Source organism: Delphinus delphis, chromosome 5 (assembly GCF_949987515.2).
Source record: "Delphinus delphis chromosome 5, mDelDel1.2, whole genome shotgun sequence".
Lineage (NCBI taxonomy): Eukaryota > Metazoa > Chordata > Mammalia > Artiodactyla > Delphinidae > Delphinus > Delphinus delphis.
The window spans coordinates 53,783,099-53,806,238 of record NC_082687.1 but is presented as its reverse complement, the minus strand read 5'-3'; the positions used below and the strand labels follow the sequence as shown (position 1 = coordinate 53,806,238).

General features: G+C 36.3%; 1 protein-coding gene across 1 annotated transcript in view; it reads right to left on the bottom strand.

Moving 5' to 3' along the window:
- The window catches only part of TMPRSS11D (transmembrane serine protease 11D), a 69,208-nt gene that overhangs the window by 28,533 nt on the left and 17,535 nt on the right, over window positions 1-23,140 (bottom strand). The window contains exons 2-3 of the mRNA XM_060011730.1: window positions 18,946-19,067; window positions 16,951-17,069 (exon numbers count right to left, since the gene is read on the bottom strand). Coding sequence (XP_059867713.1) covers window positions 16,951-17,069; window positions 18,946-19,067 — 241 coding nt within the window. The remainder of the gene's footprint in view (window positions 1-16,950; window positions 17,070-18,945; window positions 19,068-23,140) is intronic.

Below are 23,140 nucleotides of genomic sequence, written 5' to 3'. Positions count from 1 at the left end.
TAATGGGGAGTTGACTATGTTAATGAGGAATAGAGAGTTCAGTTTAGTTCAGTTCCATCTCAGAACACATGGGAGCGATTTAGGCAGGTTAATAACCTTCTGATGCAGTGCCTGTTTCTTCATCTGTTACACAAAGATGATAATGGACAGGATGCATCTTCGCTAGAAGCCATTCTAAACATAGCAGATGTTTTGCTCAGTGAGAGCCCACATTACGTGATTTGGTGGCTGTTCCCAAAAAGGTGGGCGCATGAGCCAACCCAACGCTAGGTGAGTCCACTGATACAATTTACAGTGTGTGATCCTGCAACAACTGTTCTTAAATGGGTAAAACCAGATTAAAATGAGCAGCAATGGAGAGCTTGATGAGAAAGAGGAAATGAAGTAAAGGCCAGTCTTTTCCTTATTGTTTCTGATTAATGCCTAAGCAACATAAGTTATTTTTAGCATCAGTTGGTATTTCCTGACCTAACTTTAACTTTCCCCCTGAATCATTGCTCAATGCCAGCAAGGATGGTCCTCTTGAGGTATAAGGTTTAGCTTCACAGTAAACTAGTAGTGAGTGATTCTGTGACTGGAACAGTTCTGCCAAGATGCAGGGTGAGATGTACTGAGCTTTCATAATGGCGAGTGGATTCTGTTGGCTTGTACTGTGAGGTTGGACCAAGGTGGGGGTGAACATGAAAAGGTGAAGTTGGGGAAATTAAGTAGCATGTTGAATATTACATTAAGCCAGGATTTGAAATCAATTCTTCTTGAGACTGTAAAGTTTATGCAATCTCTATTACACTGCATTTATTTTTTCAGTATCCATTCTTTAGGCTGATATCAGACCAACCAGTTGTGATGCAAAATAACTTTTTTTCTTTCTAGAGGTCTCAAATATTTTTAAGAGTTATGAGGCTGTTAGTTTTTCAAAATAATTTCCTTTTTAAAAAATTCAAGAAGTACTAGTAAGTGTTAAGAAGAGAGCAAAAAGTCACTCAAAATTCTATGATCTAGAATTATAGAATGCAATCATTTGGTGAGTATTTTAGTTAACTATGTAGAAGGATAGGTTTTAATGTGTTTATTAATGTGGTATATTGTAGGAGGGAGTTTAATAAACTGATTTATCTTTAATATTACTTGACTTTAGCAGAAGTAAAAGGAACTGACCTAAAACTGAAGGAATTGCTAAAATTTAGATGTTTCTTGTAATTATATTTTAATTCATGATTTGGTATTGCATCAGCATGGGCTGCACTGGACCAAAATGTTAAAAATATAATTTAATTATGACATTTTTGTTATGTGGAAAATATTGATGTAATTTAGTGAGGACTAAGGTAATAAGCAACATAAAGAAAGCAAGTTGATTAATTGGTTGATATCCATATACAAGGATAAAAGAAGAGACCTATGGATAAGAATCCGTATTTCATAGAGTGGGTGAAAATTTTGTAGTCTCTTTAATTAGAACTTATCAAATACTTGGTAGAAAATCAGTGAGCAGATGCCTGAAGAGGAAGCCAATAGGAGAGTGGAAAGTGTAGTAGATAGGGGACAGGGAAAAGTTAGCTTGCTATGAGAACTTGAACGAATCTTTTAAACTTTCTTCCTCTCAATTTCTTCATCTGTAAAAGGAAAACAGTCCAAAGTGTGTTTAAAAAATTGTTCTGTACACAGTTGACTACTGCAACTTCCAGAGGCTATGCATCTGCCTTCAGTGAGCTTTACATGTAACCTTTGGGCTTTTTCACTCCCTTCAAACTTATTATTGATTCTTCTTTAATGGGTTGGATGAATTTGCTTTCATACTTCTTTGATTTTGTAACCTGTATTATTGACCCTTTTATTACAATGGACAAAAAATCAAGTAAACAAAGAAAAAAGAACTATTTTATATTTCCCTCCTGAATGAGGGTGACAATACTATCTTTGTGGGATTTTTTTTTAATGTCTTTATCGGAGTATAATTGCTTTACAGTGTTGTGTTAGTTTCTTCTGTGAATCAGCTATACATATACTATATCCCCATATCTCCTCCCTCTTGCATCTCCATCCCACCCTCCTTATCTCACCCCTCTAGGTGTCACAAACACGGAGCTGATCTCCCTGTGTTATGCAGCTGCTTCCCACTAGCTACCTGTTTTACATTTGGTAGTGTATATATGTCCATGCCACTCTCTCACTTCGTCCCAGCTGACCCTTCCCCCTCCCCATGTCCTCAAGTCCATTCTCTACATCTGCGTCTTTATTCCTGTCCTGCCCCTAGGTTCTTCTGAACCATTTTTTTTTTTTTTTTAGATTCCATGTATATGTGTTAGCATACGGTAATTGTTTTTCTCTTTCTTACTTACTTCACTCTGTGTAACAGACTCTGGGTCCATCCACCTCACTACAGATAACTCAATTCCATTTCTTTTTATGGCTGAGTAATATTCTACTATACATATGTGCCACATCTTCTTTATCCATTCATCTGTTGATGGACACTTAGGTTGCTTCCGTGTCCTGGCTATTGTAAGTAGTGCTGCAATGAACATTGTGGTACATGACTCTTTTTGAATTATGGTTTTCTCAGAGTATATGCCCATAGTGGGATTGCTGGGTCATAAGGTAGCTCTATTTTTAGCTTTTTAAGGAACCTCCATACTGTTCTCCATAGTGACTGTATCAATTTACATTCCCACCAACAGTGCAAGAGGGTTCCCTTTTCTCCACATCTTCTCCGGTGTTTATTGTGTGTAGAGTTTTCGATGATGGCCATTCTGACTGGTGTGAGGTGATACCTCAATGTAGTTGTTTTTGGTTTTTTTTTTTAAGAAGATGTTGGGGGTAGGAGTTTACTAATTTAGTTATTTATTTTTGCTGTGTTGGGTCTTTGTTTCTGTGCAAGGGCTTTCTCTAGTTGTGGCAAGCACGGGCCACTCTTCAACACGGTGTGCGGGCCTCTCACTATCGCGGCCTCTCTTGTTGCGGAGCACAGGCTCCAGACGTGCAGGCTCAGTAGTCGTGGCTCACCGGCCTAGTTGCTCCGCGGCATGTGGGATCTTCCTGGACCGGGGCACAAACCCGTGTCCCTTGCATCGGCAGGTGGACTCTCAACCACTGCGCCATCATGGAAACCCCCTCATTGTAGTTTTGATTTGCATTTCTCTAATGATTAATGATGTTGAGCATCTTTTCATGTGTTTGTTGGCAATCTATATATCTTCTTTGGAGAAATATCTATTTAGGTCTTCGGCCCATTTTTGGATTGGCTTGTTTTTTTCATATTGAGATGCATGAGCTGCTTGTATATTTTGGATATTAATCCTTTCTTATCTGCTTCATTTGCAAATATTTTTTCCCATTCTGAGGGTTGTCTTTTCATCTTCTTTATGGGTTCCTTTGCTGTGCAAAAGCTTTTAAGTTTCACTAGGTCTTATTTGTTTATTTTTGTTTTTATTTCCGTTTCTCTAGGAGGTGGGTCAAAAAGGACCTTGCTGTGATTTATGTCAGAGTGTTCTGCCTATGTTTTCCTCAAAGAGTTTAGTAGAGTCTGGCCTTACATTTAGGTCTTTAATCCGTTTTGAGTTTATTTTTGGGTATGCTGTTAGGAAGTGTTCTAATTTTATTATTTTACATGTAGCTGTCCAGTTTTCCAAGCACCACTCATTGAAGAGACTGTCTTTTCTCCATTATATATTCTTGCCTTTTTTCTCAAAGATAAGGTAACCATATGTGCATGTGCATAGAGGTTCCCTCTATGCCTACATTCTGGGGAGCTTTTATCATAAATAGGTGTTGAATTTTGTCAAAAGATTTTTCTGTATCCATTGAGATTATATGGTTTATATCCTTTAATTTGTTCATGTGGCATATCACATTGATTGATTTGTGTATATTGAAGAATCCTTGCATTCCTGGGATACACCCCACTTGATCATGGTGTATGTCTCTTTTAATGTGCTGTTGGATTCTGTATGCTAGTATTTTGTGGAGGATTTTTGCATCTATGTTCATCAGAGATATTAGCCTGGAGTTTTATTTTTCTGTGAAATCCTTGTCTGGTTTTGGTATCTGGGTGATGGTGGCCTCGTAGAATGAGTTTGGTAGTGTTCCTCCTTCTGCTATATTTTGGAAGAGTTTGAGAAGGTTAGGTGTTAGCTCTTCTTTAAATGTTTGATAGAATTCACCTGTGAAGCCATCCATTCCTGGGCTTTTGTTTGCTGGAAGATTTTTAATACAGTTTCAAATTCAGTGCTTGTGATTTGTTTATATTTTCTATTTCTTCCTAGTTCAGTCTTGGATGGTTGTGCTTTTCTAAGAATTTGTTGATTTCTTCCAGGTTGTCCATTTTATTGACATATAGTTGCTTGTATTAATCTCTCATGATCCTTTGTATTTCTGCAGTGTCAGTTGTTACTTCTCCTTTTTCATTTCTAATTCTGTTGATTTGAGTCTTCTCTCTTTTTTTCTTGATGAGTCTGGCTAATGGTTTACCAATTTGGTTTATCTTCTCAAAGAACCAGCTTTTTGTTTTAGTGATCTTTGCTATTGTTTTCATTTCTTTTTCATTTATTTCTGATCTGATGTTTATGATTTCTTCCCTTCTGCTAACTTTGGGGTTATTTTGTTCTTCTTTCTCTACTTGCTTTAGGTGTAAGTTTAGGTTGTTTTTTTTGAGATTTTTCTTGTTTCTCGAGGTAGGATTGTATTGCTATAAACTTCCCTCTTAGAACTGCTTTTGCTGCATCCCATAGGTTTTGGGCCATTGTGTTTTCATTGTCATTTGTTTCTAGGTATTTTTTGATTTCCTGTTTGATTTCTTTAGTGATCTCTTGGTTATTTAGTAGTGTATTGTTTAGCCTCCATGTGTTTGTATATTTTACAGTTTTTTTCCTGTAATTGATATCTAGTCTCATAGCGTTGTGGTCGGAAAAGATACTTGATACGATTTCAATTTTCTTAAATTTACCAAGGCTTGGTTTGTGACCCAAGATATGATCTATCCTGGAGAATGTTCCATGAGCACTTGAGAAAAAGTGTATTCTGTTGCTTTTGGATGGAATGTCCTCTAAATGTCAATTAAGTCCATCTTGTTTAATGTATCATTTAAAGCTTGTGTTTCCTTATTTATTTTCATTTTGGATGATATGTCTATTGGTGAATGTGGGGTGTTAAAGTCCCCTACTATGATTGTGTTACTGTCATTTTCCCCTTTTATGACTGTTAGCATTTGCCTTATGTATTGAGGTGCTTCTATGTTGGGTGCATAAATATTTACAATTGTTATATCTTCTTCTTGGATCGATCCCTTGATCATTATGTAGTGTCCTTCTTTGTCTCTTGTAATAGTCTTTATTTTAAAGTCTATTTTGTCTAATGTGAGAATTGCTGCTCCAGCTTTTTTTTGATTTCCATTTGCATGGAATATCTTTTTCCATCCCCTCACTTTCAGTTTGTATGTATCCCTAGGTCTGAAGTGCGTGTCTTGTAGACAGCATATATATGGGTCTTATTTTTGTATCCATTCAGCCAGTCTGTGTCTTTTGGTTGGAACATTTAATCCATTTACATTTAAGGTAATCATCGATATGTATGTTCCTATTACCATTTTCTTAATTGTTTTGGGTTTGTTATTGTAGGTCTTTTCCTTCTCTTGTGTTTCCTGCCCAGAGAAGTTCCTTCAGCATTTGTTGTAAAGCTGGTTTGGTTGTGCTGAATTCTCTTACCTTTTGCTTCTCTGTAAATGTTTTAATTTGTCCGTCAAAACTGAATGAGATCCTTGCTGGGGAGAGTAATCTTGGTTGTAAGTTCTTCCCTTTCATCGCTTTAAATATGTCCTGCCACTCCTTTCTGTCTTGCAGAGTTTCTGCTGAAAGATCAGCTGTTAACCTTATGGGGATTCCCTTGTATGGTATTTGTTGCTTTTCCCTTGCTGCTTTTAATATTTTGTCTTTGTATTTAATGTTTGAAAGGTTGATTAATATGTGTCTCGGTGTGTTTCTCCTTGGATTTAGCCTGTATGGGACTCTCTGCACTTCTTGGACTTGACTATTTCCTTTCCTGTATTAGAGAAGTTTTCAACTCTAATTTCTTAAGATATTTTCTCAGTCCCTTTCTTTTTCTCTTCTTCTTTTTGGGACCCTTATAATTTGAATGTTGGTGCATTTGATGTTGTCCCAGAGGTCTCTGAGTCTATCCTCGATTCTTTTCACTCTTTTTACTTTATTCTTCTCTGCCGTAATTATTTCCACTATTTTATCTTCTGGGTCACTTATCCATTATTCTGCCTCAGTTATTCTACTATTGATTCCTTCCAGAGAATTTTTAATTTCATTTTTTGTGTTGTTCATCATTGTTTGTTTGCTCTTTAGTTCTTCTAGGTCCTTGTTAAACATTTCTTTTATTTTCTCCATTCTATTTCCAAGATTTTGGATCATCTTTACTATCATTATTCTGAATTCTTTTTCATTTCCTCTTCATTCATTTGTTTAGGTTGGTTTTTACTTTGCTCCTTCATCTGCTGCATATTTCTCTGTCTTCCCATCTTACTTAACTTACTGTGTTTGTGGTCTCCTTTTCGCACCCTGCATGTTCGTAGTCCCTGTTGTTTTTGGTGTCTGCCCCCAGTGGGTAATGTTGGTTTAGTTGGTTTTGTAGGCTTCCTGGTGGAGGGGACTGGTGCCTGTGTTCTGGTGGATGAGGCTGGATCTTGTTTTCTGGTGGTCAGGACCTCGTCCGGTGGTGTGTTTTTGGTTATCTGTGAACTTATTATGATTTTAGGCAGCCTGTCTCCTAATGGGTGGAGTTGTGTTCCTGTCTTGCTAGTTGTTTGGCATGGGGTGTCCAGCGCTGGAGCTTGGTGGTCGTTGAGTGAAGCTGGGTCTTAGCTTTGAGGCAGAGATATCTGGGAGAACTCTCACCGGTTGATATTATATGGGGCTGGGAGATCTCTGGTGGTTCAGTGTACTGAGCTTGGCTCTCCCACCTCAGAGGCTCATGCCTGACACCCAGCTGAAGCACCAAGACTGTGTCAGCCATGGGGCTTAGAAGATAAGGGAGAAAAAAAAGAAAGAAAGAAAAAATAAATAAAATAATAAAGTTATTAAAATAAAAAAATTATTAAAGTAATTTAAAAATAAAGAAGAGAGCAACCAAACCAATAAATCCACCAATGATAACAAGTGCTAGAAACTATACTAAGATAAAGATAAAAATCAAAGTAGTCAGTCTCACGCAGCAAACTCCAAGTCCACAGGTGCTCCCAAAATCCACCGCCTCAATTTTGGGATGATTTGTTTTCTATTCCAGTGTTCCACAGATGCAAGTGTTCCACACTTGCCCCCTTCAGGCTATGTTCACGCATCCAACTCCTCTCCTCTCCCTGGGATCTGAACTCCGAAGCTTGAGCCTCAGCTCTCAGCTCTCACCCACCCCGGTGGGTGAGCAGACAAGCCTCTCAGACTGGTGAGTGCTGGTTGACACCAATCCTCTGTGCGGGAATCTGTCCGCTTTGCCCTCTGCATCCCTGTTGCTGCACTCTTCTCTGTAGCTCCGAAGCTTCCCCCCTTTTCGACCAGTGAAGGGGCTTCCTAGTGTGTGGAAACATTTTCTCCTTCACAGTTCCCTACCAGAGGTGCAGGTTCCATCCCTATTCTTTTCTCTCTGTTTTTTCTTTCTCCTTTTGCCCTACCCAGGTACATGGGGAGTTTCTTGCATTTTGGGAGGTCTGAGGTCTTCTGCCAGCGTTCAGTAGGTGTGCTGTAGGAGTTGTTCCACATGAACACGTATTTTTGATGTATTTGTGAGGAGGAAGGTGATCTCCATGTCTTACTCCTCTGCCATCTTGAAGGTCTCTTGACAACACTATCTTTGAATTCTAGAATAGCCTAGAATCCTCAAACCTCAATAATATTCATAATCGATAAGAATTGAAGTGAGATATAGATTATTTAGGTAAATTCTAACAAAGTAACCATCATTAAACCGGTTAATAGGTGAGGTCATACGAAGGGTAAGACATTACACATAGAATGTCTATAATTGTCACATATTTTTCATCTTGAGGGAGAAGAGATCTTATTAACTACCCCATGAAGGTAAATCATCTTCTTATTTTCAGTACCTTCTTACTTGGTAGGTATATTTTTTGTTTTGTCTTGTATTTTAGTATTTAATGTTGAAATTACATGAACAACTGATGAGGTGGAAGCATCTCTCACATACCTACCTCATAACATTTCTCAATAGGTACAGTTTTGTGCATAATATTCATGAGCTGAGTAATAGTAATAATGTTGTTTTTGTGATTTCAGTCACCCTTCAGTTACAAACTTTCTTTTCTGTTTAATCAGAAGATCTGGAAACTCAGTTTTCAGGAAAAAAGATAAAATACATGACAATATAATCTATTACTACAGTACTCTTCAAATATGTATATATATATTTTTTGCGGTATGTGGACCTCTCACTGTTGTGGCCTCTCCCGTTGTGGAGCACAAGCTCCGGACACGCAGGCTCAGTGGCCATAGCTCACGGGCCCAGCCGCTGCGCAGCATGTGGGATCCTCCCGGACTGGGGCACGAACCCATGTCCCCTGCATCGGCAGGCGGACTCTCAACCACTGCGCCACCAGGGAAGCCCAGAATTTATAATTTTTGAAACACTGTGATAAAATGACCCAAAGGTATGATTCTAAGTTTAATCTAAATACTTGGTCTGAAGCACTGAAGAAGTTTCCACACAATTATGTGGCTCCAGATGCATGAAGTTCATTGGCAGAACTTAACAAATCATGACACTAAGTTGTCATTCCCACCAATCATGCAAGGGTTTTGTTGAAGTTCAGCAAGTGACTTTCCATCTTTCCTGATTTCAACTGGCTACCCTTTCAAATCAAATCAAAGGAGTTTAATTATATTTATATACAAATTTTAAGAAATGTGTTCAAAATCAACAAACATGGTAGGTAATTTTTGTCTCCCAAATTTTTATGTGTGCATGTCTAAGCCCTTAATTTTCAGTAAAACAAAACAACTGAACTCAATCACCTAATGCTGGACACATTGTTAAACATGTATTTCCCAAGTTTTCTCTTATTTATTTAAAAAGTAGTTAAGGGCTTCCCTGGTGGCGCAGTGGTTGAGAGTCCGCCTGCCCATGCAGGGGATACGGGTTCGTGCCCCGGTCTGGGAAGATCCCACATGCCGCGGAGTGGCTGGGCCCGTGAGCCATGGCTGCTGAGCCTGCGTGTCTGGAGCCTGCGCTCCGCAACGGGAGAGGCCACGACAGTGAGAGGCCCACGTACCGCAAAAAAAATAAAATAAAATAAAAAAATAAATAAAAAGCAGTTAATTTCTCACACTTATACCTTGAAGGGACAGGGTGTGCGTGTGTGTGTTTAAACATCTTCTAAAAAGCATTGCTTAACCTGGCAGTATGGCTGTAGCCAGTTCTTATGTTACCTAACTGTTCATTTACTTATTCATTATTGTATATTGCATATTCATTACTTCATATGAGGGTTGTCTTCAAATTGCAGGTTTTTAAATTTATTTATGTTTTGCAGGATTCTTCTCAGTCCTCATATTAATTTTTGGGGAGGTTTAGTTTACTTTTAGAGCTAGATAATATAATTTTAAAATCTAGTGGAAACTGTGTATCATTTAAATCTACTGAGAGCCGGTAAAAGTGTGCTGATGCCCAGTCAGTTCTGTTGTGTTACTGCCCACCCCATCCCTCAAGATATTTTCACACACATTGTGTGGAACTACTTGACATAAAACCAAACAAAGGTGCCAGTGTCAATCCATTTGTTAAATAGTAACAAAGCTAAGTTTGTTTATTTGTTCCTTCACTCCTTCTCTCCCTATTTTCTTTTTCTTCTTGTTTAAAAATTCTTTCGTAAAAGAGAAAAACACATGTAGAGTGACATTTGAGTATTTTCTTCCATGACTCCAATAAAATTATTGTGAATCCCTCTCTGGTATGACAACTCCATCTTGGATACCATTGTGGGCTTCATCCTGACTGCAATGACATCTTTATTTTGTGTCCCTAGCACTTAGCACAGGAACCAACAGATAGAATGTATCATTTATTCATTCATTCAACAAATATTTGAATGCTAGCTATGTACCAAATTCTCTTTTAGGCATTAGGCAGCAACCAGTGCTTATTAAATGGCTGTACTAAAAGCCCTGATGGTATAAGGGATGTGATAAGATTAATTGTAAATTGATACTGCTGTCTTTCTCTTCCTGTGCCCTAGTTTTTTTTCATGGTACAGTCATTAGGTATATTTTGGAAAAAATGGCAATTGTTGTTTGCAGAATCTGTTGCAATACCACCCCTGATGCCAAAGGGGAGTTTCAATGGTTCAGTTGATCCCAGGTATGAATCCTGATTGAAGTCCCTTGTTTTATTTGGAGAGGCCCATTCAATCAGAATGCACTCATAGTTTTGATACACATATTTTGCAAACAGATGCTCTCATTATTTCGAAATCACCTTATTCATTTTTTCATTCATTCAACAGTTTTTGAGCACCTCTTATGCTTCACGCTCCCTCTTTCAAGCACTGGGTTACACTGGTGGAGAAAATAGACAGTCCTTGCCATCACGGAGCTTACATCTAATGGGGGAGATACGCACTAATCATATTATCATCCACATTTAAGCAGAATTATAACTGTGATAAGTGCAGCAATATAGTAGAGGGATTTGATCCAGTCAGTGAGATTAGGGAGGCTTCTCAGAGGAATGTTTATGAAACTGAGATCTTCAGGAAGAATCAGAGTTAGCTGGTTGAAGAGAAAGGAAAAGCCTCACAGGTGGAGTGAATGGCACATACAAAGTCCTGAGGTAGGAACAAACAGATTGTGTTTAAGGAATCAAAGGCCAGGACAGTTGTAGCCTAGAAAGCAAGGAGGCTAGAGTTATATAGAAAGGCCAGACCATGAAAGTCTTGTTAGTGTGTGAAGAATTTGGTCTTTATCATCATAATTGGAAGTCACTGAAGTGTTTTAAATGAGAGGATAATAAAATCAGATTTGCAATTTGAGAACAATCTCTCTGGTTGCATGTGGATAAACAATTTTAGGTACAAAATAACGTAAATTAGTTATGGTGCTATTTTGGCACTTCGGTGTAGAGGTCATGGCTTGGATGGTTATGGTGGTAGCAGATATGGAGAGAAATGAATGGATCTGAGGGAAATACAGGGGATAAAACCTACAGGGGTTGGTAATAGATTGGATATTTGGAATGACATAGAGCAGTATGTCAAGGATGAATTCTAGGTTTCTGGTTTGGAAAACTGAATAAATGGTATTATCATCAATGGGGTTAGGATTATGGGAAGAAGGCTAGTATGGTGTGGAGGGATCATGAGTTTGATTTAGGGACATAATATATTTGAGATGTTTTTACAACAGCCAAGTAGAGATATTAAGCTGGCAGTTGGGGGAAAAGGTCTGAAGTACAGAAGAAAAGTCTGGGCTGACGACAGCATGAGTCATTAGTATATAAGTGTTGGTAGAAGTAATGGTCATGGGTGAGATCATCTAGAGATAGAAAATAATGTGAGAGGAGAGGAGCGCATAGGTCAAAGAGTTGGGGAATTTCAACATTTAATGTTAGTGTAGAGGAGGGTGAATCTATAAAAGATACAGAGGAGAAGGAGTGGCCAGAGAGGCACGATGAGAAAAACAGGTGATTCGGTGGCATGGATATCTTGTGTGAAAACCACATAATCATAGACTTTTTGAGGTAGAATGTACTATAAAAATCATCTAGTTAAATGATTTTATTTTACTAATGAATAAACTGTGAACCAGAAAAGTGAATTGCTTAATATAATAGAAATTCTGGGATTATTCCACAGCTCATTAAGTATTAATTAACACTGCTGACTATGGAACAAGGATAATGATGGTACTCATGTTACCACTGGTAAGTGGTATGATTCTTGAACTTGAAATCAGGAGACCTTGGTTTGAATTTTTGTTCTGTCACTTTCCAGTTGAATGGCCTTTGTCACGTTTCTTAATCTCTCACAGTATTCACTTACCCATCTATAAAAATTACATGCCCATTGTGAGTTGAAGGTTAGATGATATATGTAAAAGTGCTTTATGAACTATAAAATACTACATTAGAGTATTATCCAAAGTGTTTCTACGGAAGTATGAATAAATGAGATTAACTGTAGAAATCATACATCAGGCGAATTTCAAGGGGAATCTTTCTCTGCCAGATGTTTAATTATAAAGCCACAGTAAATAGCTGGGTACTGGTACAGACAAAGACTAGTCAGTGAAAGAGAGAGGAGTACAGAAAAAAGAAAAGGAGGAATTTAGTGTATGATAAAGACGGCACAACAAATAAATCCATTGCACTATTTAATATACTGTTTTGGTACCACCACCTAGCTCTTTTAGGGGAAAAAGCTGGATCTCTATCTTACTACAAAATAAATTACAGGTGAATCAAAGATAAAATTGATAATTTTGGCTACCTAAAAAATTAAATCTATATGGCAGTAAAAAAAAACCCTAGATTATAAACAAGGTTGAAAGTCAAATCTCGTTAGAGAAATATATGCAAATGAATAACAGGCAAATTTTAATATTTTAACAAGGAAAGAATTTTTTTCCCTAGATTTATATAAAAACACAAAGGCTCCAGTAAGAAAATGGGCAAGGTCATGACCAGGCAATTCACAAATGAAATTATAAAAATGACCTATTACTATAGGGAGACAGATTAAATCTTACTAGTAATCAAAGAAATGCAAACCAAAGTAATAGTGAGATATCACTTCTTGCCTATTGAATTAGCAACAATTAATAAGGTTTACAATGCATAGTGTTAATGCTGTAGGGGAAATAAGCATACCTATGCATACTTATATACTGGTGGTAAGAATGTAAACTTGGGCACTTCTGGAGTGCAATCTAGAAATTAAAATAAATGTTAAAAATGCATAGATCACTATATTGATATAAACAAATGGTTGAATTAGTACATGGAGAAACTAGACAAACAGAAGAATTTCAAATATTCTTTAAATATTCAAAGCATAACTCGTTACTCCTCCACTTCTTATGTGTGGCCTGTACATAGTGTCTTTCTTCCAAAGAGTATAATATGGAAAAGGGAGGGAGTAACTTTACAGTGTAGAAATCTGGCCAACACTACTTCAGCCAGGTGATCAAGGTCAACAGTGGTAAGTCATGTTGATATTATGTACCCCACTTCATATGATGTAATGAAAATGACCCTTTTCCTCTATAGTCTTCCTCCTTAAAACCCCAAACCCCAGTCTAACCACAAGAAAAAACATCAGAAGGCCTCCAATTGTGGGACATTTCTACAAAATACCTGACTAGTATTCCTCAAAACTGTCAAGGTTATCGAAAACAAGGAAAATCTGGGGAACTGTCATAGTCTACAAGAGCCTAAGAAGACATGACAACTCTGTAATTTGCTATCCTGGATGGGATCAGGAAATGGAAAAGAACATTAAGTAAAAACAAAGGAAATCTGAATAAAATACAGAATTTGGTTAATAACAATGTATTAATATTGGATGATTAATTGCAATAAATATACTATTGTAATATAAAACGTTAATCATAGAGGAAACTGGGTGTGATGTATATGAGAACTCTATATTATCTTTGCAACTTTTCTATAAATCTAAAATGCTTCTAAAATAAAATCTTTATTAAAATTGAAGAAGAAATTTAAAAATCTCTAGAGAGAAATAAAAGCATAAACCCTATATTCTGATAATTCTACTTCTGGGAATATGTCCCAAGAATATAATCACTCAGGTGTGCAAGGATGTATCAACAAGACTGGTCATCAGAATATTGGATATAATAGTGAAAAATTGGAAACAATTTGAACATCTGTCAACAGAGGACTGGTTAAATAAAATATTGTACCTTTACGCACTATAATACTATTTATTTATTTAAAATGGCATATTTCTTCATTGATATTTAAATACCTCTATGACATATGTTTTGAGAAAAAAGTGGTAGTAAACAAGCATGTATAGTCTTATTCCACTGACAGAAAATTATATGTGTTTGTGCATGGATGATTATGCAGTTTTCATGAAAAGTACTTGGAACATCAAAATATTAAAAATGGATATATTAGTATTGAGATTTTGTGCATATTTCTTTCTCTTTATATTTCTTGAATGCCTTGACTTTTCTACTTTTTTATTATCTTTAAAACAAAAGACAATACTAAAATTATTTTCATTTTGATAACACTTTATACATTACAATTTACTTTATAGACCACTTTTGAGAGTAATTCAAGAATAACAAATTAGATTGTATAATTTTTTTGTCATTGGGATTGGATTTCAAAGACTTACTGAATATCTTCCAAATGTGCTGGTAGTACTTTTGAAAAGAAACTTAGTTTATGTTTTTCACATTGCTGAATATGTACGTTGTGCTTTATGCCTTATGCTGTTTCTCTCCATATCAGTCTTTTGCAATTTTACATATGCTCTATGAAGGATGCGCTGACCTGACATATCTGATCTGTCTGGCAGGAACTGAGTGACCTCTTTAGGGCTGAGGATGTCTCTGGCATCTTGCTTTAATGACAAATAGTTGGGTTCTAATTCCCTATAATGAAGCTGGGATTCTCAATATACATACTTACAGTTTGCTCCCTTTTATTAGACTGGGTAAATAGCTGAAACATTACATGATGTCTTTGTGTGGATGTGAGGACTTCATTATGAATAACTGTCCTCAGACTGACCTCCTGAGATGTTTGTCTCTAGTGTCTTCGTCAAGAAATTTAAGAATGTCTCTTGCAGTGTTAATCACAAGAAAATCTGTTCAGATTTGCATGTTGCCCTCTGCCTGAGACAGAGGTACTCACAGGCTCTTTGTATTTGTCTGTGTAGTTTGTATTTGTGTGTGTATTTTGTGGGGTCCAGCCTCAGAGTAGTATTACTAACCCAAGTACCGATTATTGCATAAATCAGCACCTTTCAACGTCTAAACTGTGTGGGCAGTCAGTCGTGAAGTAATTCATTACTAATGACAAAGTACCAAAGTTTTTAAAAACTGGCATTTTTAAATAAATGTGAATAAATTTAAGGATATTCTTTAAATACTAAAAAAAAAAAAGAATATCTCTTGGTTTGAAGTCTAAACAATGGGCTCTCATGATGCAAATGATATAACTAAATATTCCTATTGATTTTTTAAGAGCAGGTTGGGAAGAGAAAGTAGGAAGTTGGGGAGGTGGATTGCTTTGGTAAGCCTAAAATGGAAGTTTTATGTGCATTTCCACATTTTCTGGAATATGCCCTAATTCAAGTTTTAACCCCTTGGCTTTCTTCTGGACCACGGTAATGAGCTTCTAACTAGCGTTACTGTGTGCAGGCTCTTCTCTTTATAGTATAATTTTTATATTCGGAACATGAATCTGTCAGATCCTGTTTGCATCATTCTGCCTCTAGCTCAAGACTTTCTCTCTACAAGATAAAACCCAAACATTTTAGCTAAGCACATTCTCCTCTCTATGCCTTGGCTCATATTTTAGCTGTGGTGTGCCCTACTCATTCTAAAGCTAACCTGAAAAGAGTCATCTTTTATAAGATGCTGTCTCTGATCTCCATAATTGGATATCATTTATCCTCTTACCACAAACTGACATCTGCGTTGCTCTCATGTCACATACTCACTGCATACCTTATATTATAAATATTTGTAAGCTTGTTTAATCTCCCATGTTAGACTAACCTCCATGAGGACAGATCCAATATCTACTCCACTTTTTGTATGTCCACAGCATTAGACAGGATTGATGTTTAAAAAAAGTTTATTGAAGGAACAGGAGGCTCCCACTTCTGGCATAATAAACTGATGTTCCCCAATATTAACCCTACCACTGCCTCCTGGCCTAGATTCTGTTCCCAGATTATTCTGACTCAGCTGCTTATTCTGATTAAACATTTAAATTATATACTAACTTCCCTTGCTCTAATTTAATGCTCACCAAGCACTTTTCTCAATACTTGGCTCCCAGTGTAGTTTGCCCCTAGGGGAAAAGGGTGTTAGACAAGTAGATGATTCAGTCCCCCAGCCATGATAATTCTCATTATAGATTAACTCAGTGGTTCCCAAAGTGTGGTCCCTGGACCATAGCATCAGCATCACCTGGGGACTTGTTAGAAATGCAAATTCTAACTACTGAATCAGAAACTCTGACACTGGGGCCTAGAACTCTATTTTTAATAAACCTTCCAGGTGATTTTGCTAAAGTTTTAGAACCATTGGATTAATTTATAACCTTAGGAATCTTAGAAAACGTTAAGGGTAAGTGAGCAACCCTGAGATTGTTCAGCTCTGACTCTGCAGGGCTGAAGGCCAAACCCTGGTCTGTGATGATAAACCAGTGCTAAGGGTCTGCTTGTGAGGTTTCCTGGTAAGCAGCCTGGGGGTCTTTTCAAGTGAGAGCCCAGGCTTTCTTTGTATATTTTCTATGTCAATCATTGAACCAAAGTATGACATTCTCCAAACTATGTTAATATGTATTTTAACACCTACTACCCATATGTTTAGTTGGATAAGAAAAAAGGAAAGAAGGCAAAATGAAAAGGATTTAAAAAGACAATCTCGAGGGTAGGAAAAATGCTCAAATTGCATAAACAATAGACTTCCAATCTTTGAAGTCATAATCATAAAAAATGTTTACTCATGACCTAAAACTTTTCACTCATGATGTAAGAAAATATGAATAAGAACAAGTGTACAAATTGTACAAAGTGTACAAATTGACTTGGAAAAAGCACAATGAAACATATCTTTAACCATTTGGGGAGGAGAATATGCAGAGCATCTAGGAGTTGCAAATATATCACAAAATATTAGGTTTATTATCATAATTGTTTTATGATATAATAAAGAGGAAATGCAAATATTAACTTACCGCAGACTCAATTTTTTCACTCAAAAGTCTATATTTCTGTGTAATTGGTGAACTTAGCTCATCAGTATATTGAACATTTAGTATTTCTAAGCTGCTACTGTAAAAGTAATCTTTTTGCCCTGTAAAACAAAGAAAAGGCAGGATCAATCTCACATTACTAAGTACTTTAATCTGTATTTTATACAGGATTATGGGAGGCTATGTTATACAATTAAAAAATATTTGATTCCCTTGAAAGAAAACTCTAAATATAATGTAACTATAATAAAATTATTTTTCTTTCAGTTTTTAAAAAGATTGGCAATGCTGGAAGTGTTAAAAATGCATGAAAATCAGAGCAGCATTATTTGAGAAATTAAATTGTTCAGTAGTGTCATAATTTTCATTCTTACTATATTTTAGGGAGATTTGTGATTACAGATTTATTCATTCAGGAAATATTAATGTCTATAATACACTATTATTCATTTATAATTAAGGAATAAAGTAATTCTGAATAGTTTTAAAAATTATTTCAAATACTATTCTTTTTAGAGGAATTAGTGACTTATTGGTTCTCTGGATTAAGCTAGAAAATAACTTCTGACAAGAAAGCTAATCTGGTTGTTCAATGTGAACTATTTCCATCACAAAGGGTCTTCCAATGGATATATTAAGCTATGTGAAGGAAATAAAAATTCCTAAAACATACTTGTCCTTACCTTAGAAACATTATGAACATGGACATAACCTAACCTGTCTCAGGAAAAAATTCCATGCTTCCATTTGATCATTCACATACATAATTTATGCAGAGAAATACCTCAATCAGGGAAAGCATTTGAGATCATGGGGATAGGGTTGTGCGGTCCTTTGTGGCAGAAGGACAAGTCTTTCTAGGGCCATAAGTGGTCGCTGGTATACACTTTGAAGAGGACTTATTTAAGGCTTCACCCTTTGTGTTTAAGTGTGACAATACAGTGCTGTTAAGAGCGAAAATTCATTAGTTTAATCTGAAACTTGATGTTTGTTTTTCACTCTTCCGTAATTCACCTTGGACATATTTGTCTCTAGGTAATTTGATAGCAAAATGTAGTCAAAAGCAAAATTTAGCCACAACTTTATAACTAGATTGACTGAAAAGATTATTCCTAGTTACTAGAATAAATAAGTTTGTTCTTACTCAGTCTCCACACTCATACATACCCATATGCCTTCACACTCTGCCCCACCCTGCCCCAATGATTTAAATAATTTAACAGGATTATAGCAAAATTAAAAAAAAAAACTCGAAGTGTTTTTTCAGGTGAAAGAAACAGATTATAACATATATTATCTAGTGAAATTTGACACATTTTATCTACATTAAAACATCTGAAAGAATATTCACTGAGATATTAAGTTGTTTGTGAATGAGCAGGGTATATGCATTCTTTATATTATTTCTTTGTTTCCTACTTTTATGATGTAATGAAAAATTAAAGAAACTAAGAGGAAAAAAAGGAACAGAATCCTTTTAAAGTTTGTTTTTAAACCTCTTTCTACTTCTTAACTTCAAATTCATCTCCTATCATAATTGTTCTGCTCCTAAGATTATTTTCGGGAGACAGGTTGTGAATTAACAAATATTTAGATACATCCAACTTTTAGATGTTGAAACTTAAGGTCCTTTGCAAATTTTAAATGAAGGAAATCATGGTATTAATGAAAGAACAAAACAAGTGAACTCTAGCATCAGAAAAATATTGAGTTTTTTCCCTTGGCTAGAATAATTCTTGTCTGGGTTTAATGTTGTTTAGTATACTAAAAAAGGCCAAAAGAAAAAGAAGAGAAAAAATACTGAATTAGAGAAAATATAGACATGAACATATATTCAGGGGTATATGAATAAATATATAATTATGTTGTATTAAGAAATAGAAGTGGCAATAAAAGTGAGAATGCCAAACTTTTAATCTGAAAGTATATTTAGTTAATTCATCTGAAGAGTGGTATATCCAATCTTCTGGTACTTACCAAAAGCTAAAAAGTAGACAAGTAAACCTGTGGTCACTGCCAGGATCGCCACAACTGCCATGACAACAAAACATACTATGGATGGATTCACAGATCTTGAGGCCGATGGCACCCCTGATGGCCTTAGAACAAGAGAAAAGATCAAAGACCACTCATTTCACTCAGAGAAGCAATCATTTCAGCTCTCATGATCATTTTCTGCCTTCTGAAGTCTCTTAGCTTGCACATGGCTCTATTATAGAAAACCGATTGTTTCTTGATAGGAATATAGTTCTGGAAATGAAATCTAACTGAACAACACTCTCCTTAATGGTTTTTCTTTCAATTTTTTTTTTCAGCACTAAAATGTTGACATTTAGATAGTTTGATAGACAAATAAGGAAATCTGACCTCAGGTTTGCAATTGCTTTTCCTTCTTCTGCCAGTTGATGAGGTTCTCAAGAATAACAACTATTTCTGTTTTACTACAACTCCTTCTAAGACCCTATGTTGGACACTACTGTAGTAAGCTCCCTTACCTGGGCACCATCCTCAGGGATGTGCTGAAGAGAGATCATTTTGGGTGGGGAGAGGGGTGGAGGGAGTCAGACAGTAGCATTTCTCACTGTAATATTCTCCGGGTTATTAAAATGGGGATATGTCTAGAGGCTGAGAGCTGAGATCCAGGAGAGTAATAAGCACCTGTAATTAATTAGAACTATACCAGCAGCAGAGGATTTGCATAATTTTTTTCACCCATGAAATCATCAACAGCAGTGTAAGTCAGTAGATTTGTACTAACAGTATCTGGTATTATATTACGCATATAATCCAAGTACTTCCTCATGGCCTCTCTCCCTACCACACACACACTCACACTGGGGAGGTCACCAGAAGAGCTTAATGTGAATTCCTGTTTTATCCCTTGTTTGCTTGGAGATCATATTGTCATTTATCTGAGATTTTCTTCATCTGAAAAAATGGAAATAATACTTGCCTCGCAAGGCTAATTTGAAAATCAGTGAGGTTATATTAAGTGTATAAAGTATATATTTCTATTAAGTAGGTTATCCACTAGACTGTGAGAACCTTGAGGATAAAGATGGTATTCATGCATATGTTTCTGATAGTTTGTAGGGTACCTGGCATATATAGGTGGTCCATAGATTTATGATATTTATAAATATTTGTTGTATGTGTTAACTCCTGGGTGTGTTTTAGATTTAAAAGCCTTAACAGAACTGAAAAGCACTTACATTTATCTAGAATATAGTCAGATTTCCATTTTTTCTATTTGTTTTGCTAACATTCTGGTATAAGTGGGAATGGAATGCTCTGAGAGTCAGTGATTCCCAGACTTTAGTTTTCACAGCAGGGTTGCCTGATATTGTTTGGGCTCTACCCAACTCACATACTGATGAAAGGGCATATCCTGGTATTTTACATTGTACCACCTGCACATTGTATGCTATGGCTATGGGACCAGTATCATTTCAGAAGATTATTGGAGGTGGACATAGACTTGCCAACTTTCAATTTTGTTGAATAAACACATTAAACATTACAAAAATTGACCACACTCAAATATTATTTTTTAGTAAAAGGGCATTTAAATTGATAAAAGTAGGAAGGACATAATCTCATAATAACAAATTAGATGAATAATTTAGCTCTAGCTTAATGATGTCTTTTTACTACATTGCTCTTATTTGTTCATTTTGCTCTGCTAATCAAAACTGACTTTCAGCGACACTGGTCCAGAGTCCAACATTTGGGAATGACTAACTGCAGTAATTTTCTAGTAGGATAAAATTGGCCCATTGACATTTGCTGACTTTTTGAGCCTCAGTTTACTCTTCTGTTTCCTACTGGGTTTGTTGTGCCAATGACATGTGGTGACACTTGCACAGTGTTTGGCATTTGTAAGTTCAGTAAATATCAGTGGGTACTCAGCAGGGGAGAGTCAAAAGAAGAGCTGGAAGCAAGCCAACCCAAATAAGTTTTATACTGATTGACCCCCTACCTCAACAACAAGGGACTGTATCAATTTACATTCCCACCAACAGTGCAAGAGGGTTCCCTTTTCTCCACACTCTCTCCAGCATTTACTGTTTGTAGATTTGTTGCCATTCTGACCGGTGTGAGGTGATACCTCATTGTAGTTTTGATTTTCATTTCTCTAATGATTAGTCATACTGAGCATTCTTTCATGTGTTTGTTGACTATCTGTATATCTTCTTTGGAGAAATGTCTATTTAGATTTTCTGCCCATTTCTAGATTGGGTTGTTTGTTTTTTTGATATTGAGCTGCATGAGCTGCTTGTAAATTTTGGACATTAATCCTTTGTCAGTTGCTTCATTTGCAAATATTTTCTCCCATTCTGAGGGTTGTCTTTTCGTCTTGTTTATGTTTTCCTTTGCTGTGCAAAAGCTTTTAAGTTTCATTAGGTCCCATTTGTTTATTTTTGTTTTTATTTCCATTTCTCTAGGAGGTGGTTCAAAAAGGATCTTGCTGTGATTTATGTCATAGAGTGTTCGTCTATGTTTTCCTCTAAGAGTTTTATAGTGTCTGGTCTTACATTTAGGTCTTTAATCCATTTTGAGTTTACTTTTGTGTATGGTGTTAGGGAGTGTTCTAATTTCATTCTTTTACATGTAGCTGTCCAGTTTTCCCAGCACCACTTATTGAAGAGGCTTTCTTTTCTTCATTGTATATTCTTGCCTCCTTTATCAAAAATAAGGTGACAGAGTGAAGTAAGTCAGAAAGAGAAAAACAAATACCGTATGCTAACACATATATATGGAATCTAAAAAAAAAATAAAAATAAAGTGGTCTGAAGAACCAGTACAGGAATAAGGACGCAGATGTAGAGAATGGACTTGAGGACATGGGGTGGGGGGAAGGGTAGGTTGGGATGAAGTGAAAGAGTGGCATGGACTAATATATACTACCAAATGTAAAATAGATAGCTAGTGGCAAGCAGCTGCATAGCACAGGGAGATCAGCTCGGTGCTTTGTGACCACCTAGAGGGATGGGAGAGGGAGGGTGAGAGGGAGACCCAAGAGGAAGGAGATATGGGGATATATGTATATGTATAGCTGATTCACTTTGTTATAAAGCAGAAACTAACACACCATTATAAAGCAATTATACTCCAATAAAGATGTTTAAAAAAAAAACCCCAAACAAGGGACTGACTGTATTTCCAGAGGTGAATAGAAGTATCAAGATTTACGAGTGTAGAATGAGAAGTTACTAAAAAACAAGGCTTAAATTGGAAGCCAAAATACCAAAAAGCAAAAACCATAGGCTAGAGTCAGCATATGCTTTAGCTTGGATGAGCCTCCCATGGGAATGGCTTTAGAACCAACCTTGCTTCAGTTCATGGAAAACATATTAAACCCAATGGCTAAAAAGCACCATGAGACATGTGACTCAATAAACAAAGGGTGTGGAGCTCAAATTACCTTAATCTCACAAGCCATTATTAATTACATAAGAATAGGTTGTTCCACCTTGTAGAAACTGCTGAAGAAATATCTGCTCTCTTGTTAGCAGTGCAGCTTGTCATTGAACCTCTGTATGTGGCTGATTATAAAGCTTATGCCAACACACACTGAATTGTGTACAATATTTGCTCTGCAAACTATTAGAGAAAATATATTTGCTAACACTGTCTGAATTTTGACTCATATTCAGTGGAAATCTTCAAGCAAATACTTTGCTTTTAAAGCATGATCCTGATTAGTAAAATTTTTAGTGGTTGTGTTTAAACAGCAAAACAAATATGTAGTTGTGAAATATTTAACCAGCTTCCACCTCCTTCTTTCTCTCTCTCATTGACTTGGAAAATTACATGAATTTAGAAAACTTATTCTGTGCTCTTATTATGAGAACCTAAGTGTCAGACTTTATACATGCTTATTGCCTATCTTCATATTAGTCTTGTAAGATGGGTATTATGATCCCTATTTGGAATATAGGAAAACTGAGGTTCAGAAAGTAAATAACTCAGGAATGACAGAGCTGGAAATGGAAACCAGGGTGGTTAGAATAAAAGAACATGGGCTTCCTCTGATGTAGACTTCCTCCCTCACATTATAGAGATGGAAAAAATTTGGGGACTCCTATCTCTTGTGACATCACTTGGAGGAAGCAAAGGGAATCAACATCTATTGAGTGCTTATTAAATTGAGTGCTAGGATTTTGTTCTT